This window comes from Hippoglossus hippoglossus, chromosome 7 (genome assembly GCF_009819705.1).
Source record: "Hippoglossus hippoglossus isolate fHipHip1 chromosome 7, fHipHip1.pri, whole genome shotgun sequence".
NCBI lineage: Eukaryota > Metazoa > Chordata > Actinopteri > Pleuronectiformes > Pleuronectidae > Hippoglossus > Hippoglossus hippoglossus.
The window spans coordinates 19,620,830-19,632,000 of NC_047157.1; the positions used below are offsets into that span (position 1 = coordinate 19,620,830).

At 39.8% G+C, this 11,171-nt stretch overlaps 2 protein-coding genes across 3 annotated transcripts in view; one reads left to right on the forward strand and one right to left on the reverse strand.

Annotated features, from left to right (window-relative positions):
* Window positions 1–1,458, forward strand: part of LOC117764650 (prickle-like protein 2) — a 39,841-nt gene extending 38,383 nt beyond the window's left edge. Inside the window, exon 10 of the transcript XR_004614420.1 lies at window positions 1,444–1,458. The gene's annotated coding sequence lies outside the window, so the exon portion shown is untranslated. The remainder of the gene's footprint in view (window positions 1–1,443) is intronic.
* Window positions 131–11,171, reverse strand: part of LOC117764651 (periphilin-1) — an 11,610-nt gene continuing 569 nt past the window's right edge. Inside the window, exons 2-7 of one of the 2 annotated variants that reach the window (XM_034590598.1) lie at window positions 8,584–8,664; window positions 8,364–8,467; window positions 8,077–8,264; window positions 5,476–5,534; window positions 1,482–1,640; window positions 131–606 (exon numbers count right to left, since the gene is read on the reverse strand). In XM_034590598.1, coding sequence (XP_034446489.1) covers window positions 424–606; window positions 1,482–1,640; window positions 5,476–5,534; window positions 8,077–8,264; window positions 8,364–8,467; window positions 8,584–8,664 — 774 coding nt within the window. In that variant the 3' untranslated portion in view covers window positions 131–423. The remainder of the gene's footprint in view (window positions 607–1,481; window positions 1,641–5,475; window positions 5,535–8,076; window positions 8,265–8,363; window positions 8,468–8,583; window positions 8,665–11,171) is intronic. The other variant, XM_034590599.1, reaches the window with a different exon arrangement.

Sequence of the window (11,171 nt, forward strand, 5' to 3'; positions counted from 1 at the left end):
CTCATTTTAAAAATACATCAACCCAGCATAACAGTGTGGCCCAGTTACCTACTGACCCATTAATGCATTTCCTGATAGGATGATACTTGTTTGGCAACAGAAGAGAGAGATAATAAATTAATCACGTCACTTGGAATGTCAAAATATTTCTTCATTGGGAGATTTAGAGCAAAAAATTTTCACAATCACATTTTCAACATTAGAATCAGGATGAAATGTTCCAATCAAAAATGTTCATTCTTCTCCAGTGTTGCTGGCATGAGGCAGAGCTCAGAGTGAGACTGTTTCCAGGCAGCAGACAATAATGAGCAAATTTATTGCAAATGAAATCCAAAAACCAGCATTGAATCACCAGATATAAAATTTCGAACATTTCTACCATGAGGATCTACGCTGACACGACAGGCGGCGGCGTGTGTGCGATTAGTGCAACGGCTCCCTGGAGTCGTACTCCTCGATGAATTTCTCCATGGCGTCCACGCAGCGCTTGCCAATGTCTCGGAGGTTCTCCTGCAGCGAGGACTGGATGAGATGTTCCAGGGACGGTTCCTTTTCTATGAGCATCTTTGTCACGAGGCCAAACATCTGACACTCCCGATAGTACACCTGTGGGACACACAAACACACACGTCCACGGTTTTAGGAGAAGGGAACAAGGCGTGTTGAGAAGCAGAAAAGTCTGAGTGTTGGAGGGTGAAGAGGAGAGAATAACACACGAGTTGATCGTTGTGTTTCCATTCACCACTGACTGAGCAATCTGCAGAAACCTGCCATGCAGATTGTTCACACGTATTGGGTGCGCCTGTGGACATGCTTTACATGGGCTACCTGTTCCCAGACTGCCCTTTCCTGCAGTGCAATCTGTAATCCTGCAACCATGGAGACATGAAAAGCAAGAGGGCATCTTTTCTTATCAAGTGGGTGGAAACACACACACACACACACACACACACACACACACACACACACACACACACACACACACACACACACACACACACACACACACACACACACACACACACACACACACACACACACACACACACACACACACACGATGGAGCAGAGCCTCACGTGATGTCTGTCACATTGAAGACGGCATTAAAGCACGTGTTGCAGCCTCTTGTGGTGCAGGTGAGCTGAGATACACAGCCTCACTTTAACTTTCTGCTCAGACACAAAAAATAAAAGCCAAACACCATCAATCATGTCGCGCAATGAATAAGACCCACTTTGTCAGGCTCGCCAAAGTGAGGATAACAATGACAGTCGAGATGCCTCAGGCTCAGCATTTCAAAATGGATGTTGACTTTATTTTCTTGTCTCCTGTCTCCCAGCACTTTCTAAGATCTTTACTCTGACGCCCGTTCTCTAATCCCAGCTTCTCTTATCTCCTCTCCTCTCTTCCTCTATCTGTTTATAACTATCCCCTCTCCCCAGGTATGTGTGTGCGTGTTTGTGTAATGAAACCCTCCCACCTCATCTATCTCTCTCCTCTTCTGCTGGATGGCTCTGTCTCGTGTCGGCGTCTGGCTCGCAGTTAAAGGGAGCTCCCGGTCTCTGCTTTGTTCCTTTTCTTTGCTTTCGCTTCCCGTGTGATCGCTCTTCTTGCTGTGGCTCCTGTCGTTCAGACAAACCTGCGAAAAATTTAAAAATTTAAAAATGAGGCAGGAGTTGGATAGTAGGAATGAGACAGTTGGCTAAAAGCATGGGTGCAAACGTTAATGCTGACTGGGCTGCTATTGACCAGAAGATGACTCAAGTGAAGATCCACATGTCCACTTCTTAGACACGCATTAGAAATCCAGAGTTTGTTCGGGCTGCATATGTATTCAGTGGCAAACAAAATGGCAGCACAAGGGCGATAAGTACCAAGAGTCAGACTGGTACCACTTCCCAATGAGTAGCAGTTCACAAAGGTTTTATAAATCACAGACGCTGCCTTTATTAATGGTAATAAATCATGTGTTGAGGTAATAAACTACTAATGGGAACAGCATCTTGGTTTCCAGGCTGTGAAAAGCATAACATATGATCAACCGACTAATGCACTTCACACAACTCCTTATTTATTGTCAGTATTTTAATAATAACGATGGCGTGCACATGTAAAGTTAAAGGAGTGACTCATAATGAGGAAACCACAGATCATTTTCACTCAACTCTGCAGTTTCCCTCAGCTCTGCAGAGCCTTTTTGTGTCTTTGAGCTCTTTGTCTTGGTTTAACTTTGAACTCTGTCGAGGTTATTTTTAACCCATCCGTTTGTTTGTAAACAGGATTACCACAAAACCTGGTGGAGGGACGTGGTATGTGTCAGGGCACAATCTGAGGGAGCATCTATCTTAACATTGTGTTTTTTAACAATTTCCCAGAGAATATTTGATGGATCATGATGAAAAAACAGGCAAACACACACACTGATATCTCTGAGTGTGTTATCTGCTGCAGCTTGGTCTACTGAGTCTCTTTTTAGCTGTTTCACTGCTCACATCAGTGTTTCCAGACGCAGCAGGCAGCTGTTTCTAGCAAAAAAAAACACTTGTGCGTGCACTACCTGCTCAGCACCAAATGGCAGACACACTAGAGATGGTTATGACACAAATGAGGGCAAATTCTGCTGTTTTGCCAAAAACATTGATCTAGGAAGCAGTGCAGTGGTGACCCAGCAGGTTACATATTAGCCTGTTTTACAGACATGTCTGTGGAGGAGGGGATCGTTGTTATTCCACTTCCCTCCGTCCCTGGGCTCCAGGGTTACACAAGTGCAACTAAGCAGAACACCACATGAATTATGGGACAAAGTGCAGGCTGCTTATTTGCACAATGGTTGTTAAACAGTGAACTGTGACCAAGCTTTGACACACCCAGCGACGGACAGTGACTTCGCATCATTTCCTCACAGCCTCTGGTCTTCACCATAGACTGTACAAAGATGGACGACAGGACAGCCCCCCCTAAAAGTGAAGCAAAATCATCTTGGTCGCCCCCTGGTGGCTGAATTAAGTAAAGGTCATAACCCCTGTCTCCTCCATGTTAGTGGATAGGACATGGACCAGAGGTTCAAGTCAAATACATTTTTCTCAAAAATGGTTTCTCTCATTTTATTTGTTTTTCTGATGCTCATTTCCACAAGTTTGATTGTAATTGATTAATTGATGCTATAAAAACAGGGTGAAACATCACAAGTGACAACTGGGACTGACTTGCGATTAGTCGAGTGCGTGTATCACTGCAGCTCCGCACCACAACCACAGACTCTGGCTCCAAATTGTGTAAAAAAAACTCAAGATGACGGCATCTGAATCAGGGATATTGTGGCGTCATTTCTGTAAATCAGGAGGAAGTGGAGACATGTCGTCCATTCTTATATACAGTCTATGTAGCCTGCGCCATTAGGTGTTGATTATCATGGAGCATTTAGCAGCTAAAGAGCCAAACATTTGCTCAGGAGATAATGAGAAGCAAAAACAGAGATAAACAAGTGACAACTGTTCGTTGCATGGTCAGAAAAATAACTCTGAATAATGTTATGTTGAACACATTTGCCAAATCAACTTTATAGGGTGATAACATTTCAATATTGTATTTGCATCTTGTTTCCTCTGCCTACGAGTAACTCAAAGTTTACTCAAAGGACTAAAATAATCACTTACCTTCCAGTCTGCAGTATAAATATTTCAGAACTAACCACCACTGAACTCAAGAGCTAGCTAAAAAAAAAAAATCCACTATAGAAGGACATGTCTCACAACCTGGCAACCCACTTACTTCTGCTCTACGAAGCATGAGAACCATATTACAAAGTGGCTGAGAGTTCAAAAAGTTAGTTGCACAGACTCGTTAAAACTGACGGTGGTTAAATGTAGATATGAATCACACTAAAGAGGTTATATATTTTTTAACCGATTACACTGAAGAATACTGATCTGTTTTAGTGTTGTGTTGGCAAAGTTGCTGAGGTGAAACATACTTTAACAGCATCTGTAAACATGAACAACTAACAGGCCAAAAAGAAATTAAAAAGAAGGTTGTGGTAATAAAAGAGCCATTAATCACGGATGTGTACCTGTGGGCAGTTCACACTAACAACAACAACGATGCGGTCTGAAATATCGACTGTGGAAAAACACTCAGCCAAACTTTGAATTCTCTTCGTCTCATCACTCCAGCAGTGACCAGCTGTGATTCATCGTGTGCTGCTCTTCTGCTCGCTGCGTTCAGCTCGGCCAAACAACGTACGTGAGCTTTTGATTTCAGCCTTTTCAACAGCTAAGTCAGTCTTTACTCTTCACCCAGAAACATCTAGTAGGTTCTAGACTCATTAGTGGGTTCAGTTGTTTAGTTGATTAACAGAAGAAAATTATGAGGAACAACTTTGATTATTGATTGAATAATTTTTCAAGCACCAATCATCCTCTTGTTCCAGCTTCTTCAGTATTTTGTTTTATGAATCCCACACTTGAGGTTTCGACTGTTGATCAAACAAAATGAGACATTTCAAAATGTCAGTTTCAGCTTTAGATCATTGTAAAGGGGGTTTTCAGTATTTTACTACAATACGCAGACAAAAGAATAAGATCAACAACTTAATTGACAACTGTTAGCTGAAGCCAATATTTGTGCAATCTTTTATCAGCTTATATATTTGACATGAGAGAAAATGTAAACTACATTCACAACTAATATCTATTGTCTCTGAGAATGAATCTGCCAATTATTCTCTCAACTTTTTTTCTATAAAACGTCCCAAAACTGAAAAATACTCAGTTTTCAGAGATAAAGTAGTTTTGTGGAATTTCGCAGTTTTTCCCAATTTCTCAAACAGAAATGAACGAGAGCCTTAGAACAGACATTTCTCTGTTTTTGATGGAGTCAGAAATGATGTCAAACTGAATATTTCAGTATCTTTGCTCAACTGTCAAATGTCTATGAAATCAAATAACATAATCGTGATTTCATAGCTATACTGACATGGAGCGAGGGCAGGCCCACAGTCTTCTGACGTCTATAACCCATCTGAGCTCACAAGTCAAAAACTAAATTAACTATTAAGTGATCAGTGAATCCTTACAATTGAAAACCTGGAACCATCAAATGTTTGGAGTTAGGGCTTGAAAGATGAAACAATCCATTTCAAAATCATTGCTGAATGATTGTGTTTTGATGGAGCAGCCAGGATTAGTCAGTTTAATTCACACTCTCTAATTCTCACAGAAACTGGCTTTTCATTCCCATCCCTGATGTCTTCAAATGTTTTCCATTTCAAAACATTTCATCAGGAAACTGTCAAAAAAAAAAAAAGCTCCTTCAAAATCCCAAGAGAATTGAGACTGTGTTGCCCTACATCACTTTGATAGTTAAAAAGGAAACATGGGATTGAGTCTTTTTCAAGGAACAGAGGGACAAGTTTATTTATCCACAGTTTTTAACAAAATGGAAAAGCAGAGTAATTTTTCTGCTGGCGAACTTACAGTGAACTGTGTGTCCTTGTCTCTGCTGGAGACGGACCTGGGCAGGAACGGTCTGGAAACTGGAAAACAGACAAACCAGAAGGTCAACACAACAGCACAACAAGAGAGTGTGTGAGTACAATCTAAAAAAATGTATTTACCACACCTATAACCGACAGCACCGATAGATTCATCTTTATCACGTTTACAGCCTCCTAATCATCCTCTCTTTCTCTTCAGAATCAAAAGAATCAGGGTTTAAAACATGACAGTTCCCCAAAAGTGAAGCCAAAGTGTTGATCGCCACCTGGTGGTTAGCTGCAGTATAGGTCATAAGCCCGGTCTCCTCCATGTTAGTGGATGGGACATGGACCAGGCTAAAAACGCAAAGTACATGTTGAATACATTTTTCTCAAAGATGGTTTCTGTTTATACCACACTGGTGTATGTTCAAAGGTTCACTTTCTGTATAGGGTTTAAATTATTTAATGCCATAAAAACAGGCGGAAACATCAAGGTTGACACATGAGACAGACTCGGGATTGGTCGAGCTCATGTTTTGTCCTATAGCAGAGCAATTTTTCTGCTAGTGAACTCCGCCTTCTCAATGTTAGTGTATTGGACACGGACCAGACATAAAGGTCAAAGTAGATGTTTAATACATTTTTCTCAAAGTTGGTTTCTGTCTTTTTAGGTGGTTCTGATCACACTGATGTTGGATCAAGAGCTCGTCTTTCATACAAGTTTGGTTTTCATTAGTCATTTGATGCTATAAAAACAGGGGCAACTGTCATGATTGACAGCTGAGACTGGCTCCTGATTGGCCGAGCACGTTTATCAACGGGACCTCGCTACCACAGCTTCATCCAGTCATCGCTACTGCGCACACTCTGGCGCCAAAATGTGCGACACTGGCAGCGTTGGTATCTGGAATATTTCAGTTTCATTTTAAGATGGTGGGAGGAAGTGGAGACGTGTCGTCCATCTTAATGTACAGTCTACAGTTTAAAATCAATATAAATTAAAGCAGAACCTGCTGATATTTCATAAAATTTGCATTGCAACATTGGACTGCAGTATTCCTATGTGAAGCAATATCTTTGTCACGGCTCATTATATACTGCTCTCTCTCTCACTTTCTCACTCTCATATACACACAAATCAGCGATGAGTCACCATCATCTCACCATCACTCAGGCACACACAAAAAAAACCCTGTTCCACACTCACACATACACAAACACACACCTCCACAGTGCTGCAGTGTGCGCACAGATACAGTGCCTGGATGCAAGATGAAAAACACACACAGTAGCTGAGGCTCGGTTGTGAAAACAACATAACAAACCACTTTATACCAGAATAACACATCAACAAAAATCTGAAACACTGATTTCATGATTAGTGTAAAAACCGAGGAAACATAATCAGATTCAAACCCCTCCTGTTCCCTGATGAGGTCATTTTCAGGTGTAAAACAAATCCACCTGCGACCGACTCCATCGCAGTTTACATGAGATAACCTGAGGCGTTCGCTGTCAGTGGGTTGACCGCTATCAGCTCCACCTGTGACATAATCCGTGTAGTGAGTCCAGGAAAAGCTGCTCAGTGATGGGCCTTATGTAACACTGGTTTGTTGCTACCACACTGTGACTATAACCACCACAAACCACAACGAGCAAAAGCCCTCCAAACGTTTGTAATGCAAAGTGCTGCCTCTGCTTGTTTATACTGTCACCCGATGGCCGTTTATCAAAGTGCAAGTAAATACTGTCGAGCTTGTAGAGTATGTAAATACTCTGGATATGCATATATAGAATGTTAATATATGAAGAGGAGACAGTAAAACTGACCATCTGTAAATGTTTGATATTTGTAGGAGCTTGTGAGAGTGTGTGTGAATAAAGAAAGAGAAGTGGATCTGTACGTCTGTTTTCTACTCTCCCCTTCTCTACAGATTTTATAAATGTGGATGATGTGCAAAGACTCTCTTGGCTGTTTACGTATGAAACATATGAATTAGACAGTTATCGGGAGAAAACCTGGGAGAAGAGCGGAAAAAAAGCTCTTCATCAACTCAAGTTATAGATTTAATAATTCAGTTTTTTTCCTACATCTTTTGTATGTGTTATACCAGAAGAAGATGAATGTGCTTGTGAATTAGGGATGTATTGTAATCCCAAGAAGGGATGGCCCAGATGCAATAGCAAGATAAGGGTTATAGTTTACATCTAGTACATGCACTTCTCTTATTGTGTTTTTTGTTGATGAAATATAGAAATACAAAAAAGATATAGGAAATAAAATACGCAAAAAATAAGAGAAAGGGAAAAAGGAAAGCAAAAAAAAAAACAAGACACAGACAGACCCCATCCACCTCTTGATCCCTCGGATCCAAGCCACTAACTCTTAGGGAATATGAATTTGGAAGTTTATTGAGGTTTATTGAGAATAACCTTATTTCTTTACTTTGTGCTCGGAGGTTGAACTGAAACAGGTGAGATTCTTCCCCTAAATGTACTAAAAGTACTTTTGGACATATTGTGTACATTTTCGCTTTATAAATGTTTAAATGAGCTGAAGTGTGTGTGTTAGTTTCTTTTTCTGCAGACACAGACTTACTTTTGCTTTGTTTTGGGCATGAACTTCCGTCAGCGTTCTCTCTCCACTCGTACCGGCCCGTCTCCTTCTCTCGCTCCCTCTGTGCGCTGTGGTGAGGTTTGGGCTGGAAGTGGTCTCTCTGGTTGAGGTGGTATTGCCTCTTGTTGACAAAGCCAGGTTTGTAGAACGAGTGGTCATCCCTTGGAAAACTGCATTAAAAACAAAACGTTCATAGCATCCATGATAAACCTTGCTGTTATCATAGATCATTTTAAGGCCATTTTTGTTATTTTCTGTGTCAGACGCACCGAGGTTTGTAGAATTTCCCTCCAAACTTTGGTTTGTAAGAATTGGACGACCAGGCCCTGGGTCTGGTGGGACTCTGAACTCTTCTGATCGGCCTCGCCTCGCCCTGAATCCACAGAGGTAAAACCATTAGAAACACTGTGGTGTTTTACAAAGAGCAGAACAATGGTACAGTCTTACAAAAGGTTCTTTTGAGACGTGACATGTAAGAACAGGCCGTACCTGAGAGGGAGACAGAGAGGTGTGAGTGCGCTTCATGTCATCAGAATCATCAACACAGTCCCTGTGCCACAACTTGGAGGCCTGGAGGAAGCGAAGTCAATTAAAGGCTATTACACAGCCAAGATCAAAGGCGTGTCAGTGATCTTGATTTGGCATTAATCTTGCCTTTGACCATTATTTTCCTTTTGACTGCGCATGCACTGCTGACTTCAAAGTAAAAAGCTTGCAGTTTAAAGCTTACAGCTTATTACTGTAAGAACAGTACAAACCTCATCCACAGTCATAAAATCACTATAATCAATCACTTTATGACATGGTCTATTTAATGGTCATTTTAAGAATAATATTAAAAAACAGGAGAACATTATTATAATAATAATAATAAATAAAAATAAAATAATAATTAATACAAATATATTATTATTATAATAATAATAATAATAATAATAATAATTGGCCCGAGCACATGCTTTGGTGAGGATTTGAGGGCTTTAATTTGTTGTTGAATCCTTTGATGCTGATAATGCAGGAGTGGAGTTGTTTGTTGACGGCTCAGCATCAAAGGATTCATGGTCCATGTATGTCCGAGATACAGAACCTCGTGTTTTGATGGCGTGTAATCAAACCTTGACGCCATGCCACGCGCCACGGTCACACCGTGTGACGAAAAAACGATCTTTGAGGTAGTTTTTATCTCCATCTTGTTTAGATGACACTCTGATGAAAGCCCTGGGACAAGTTCGTCAAAGTAAAAATGTGAATCATGGCCAAAATGGCCACTAAATGCAAAATGGCAGGCTTCCTGTTGCTTTTTTCTAAGTGCACCTCCAGACTTTTTTGTTTGTCTGGTCATGATACACCTGTGTATCAATTTTTGTGAAGATCGGTCAATGTGAACGCGTTCCAGGGGGCGCGGGGGCGCTGTTGAGCCATTTTGCCACGCCCATTTAAAATTACTCCAGAATATGTAAATTTTCACCACTTTCTAATTTTCTGCAAACTTTGGTAACTATTTGAGCATGTTAAAGCCCTCAAAAAGCCAATTCATTTGCCTGAAAAAAATACAAATAATAATCCTTACAATTTCAGTAGGGCCTCCCACTGTCTCCTACTGTTCGGTGCTCGGGCCCTAATAAGGTGTTACACTACAGGCAGAATATGTAATTGGAGCAGAAATAATACGTGGAATGAGAAAAATAATCCAAGACTAAAGATCGTTTTCTCCTATTTTGATATTTGCTTAATAAATTTGGTCATTTTTAAAAAACAATCAACGTCGAACACTGCTGCTTTTCTTTATTTGAACCTGCATATATATGGTTTTTGACTGTTTATCAGACAAAAGCAATTTGAAGACGTCACTTAAGGTAATGGGAATTTCTGAAACGTATTTTTCACTATTTTCTGGCCTTCAATAATCTATTGATAAAAAATGATTATAAGAATAATAACATGTAAAAATAAAAGATACAATATTGATATGATAAAAAATATTGCAGAAACATTGATTGTAGTTTTTTTTTTTTCAGTGGTACGCGTTCATTCTGTACATTGATGCCCTGTAGCAGGAGAGTAATGCATTCCTACGCCACACACTCCCTATAGAAAACCACAGAGTGATACATACTTCTAAAAATAGCCGACCACACGTTTCATTATGCAGCCTCTTGTGTGTGAAACTGCAGTGAAATAAAATGTATCATTAAAACCCAGTGACTCGAAGAAGAAGATTGCACCAACCAACCATTATTTTAATCATATATGTCGGTGTGTGTCGTTCTCAAGAATTGTTTCGAGATAAAAAAAATTGTTTCATTTCAGTCGATATTGATCATTATCAAGATAAATATCACGAAGACAGATTTTAGCTCCTGCGTGGAGGCTGTACACTTAAAGAGCAAATCATTCTACACCTCTGAGGTAGATCTAGTGTTGTACCTCCTCACTGACTGAGGTAAAGTTAGTTCATTCACTCTGGATCACAGGACTCTCACTTATGGACCATCAATAAATCCCTGTTTGAATAGTAAAAAGACAAAGCCTCCTATATTCTATATGAATATTAATCATGTGACCAACTGACTCCGAATCAAAGCTGAATTGTTTTATTAGCCTAGAAAAAGAAGACACACCCCTTTTGACAATTTTTAATATTATAATATAAATAAATGTAACAATTATTAATAATATTAATATCCATTTAATTTATATATATATATATATATATATATATACACACTATGATTGTTGGTGAGTATTTATATACGCTCTATGATTGTTTGAGAGTTTTTATATACACTATGATTGTTGGTGAGTTTTTATATATATATACACGCTCCAGGATTGTTGGTGAGTTTGTATATACGCTCTATGGTTGTTGGTGAGTTTTTATATACGCTCTATGGTTGTTGGTAAGTTTTTATATACGCTCTATGATTGTTGGTGAGTATTTATACACGCTCTATGATTGCTGGTGAGTATATAATTACGCTCTTTGGTTGTTGGTGAGTTTTTATATACGCTCTATAGTTGTTGGTGAGTTTTTATATACGCTCTATGGTTGTTGGTGAGTATTTATATATGCTCTA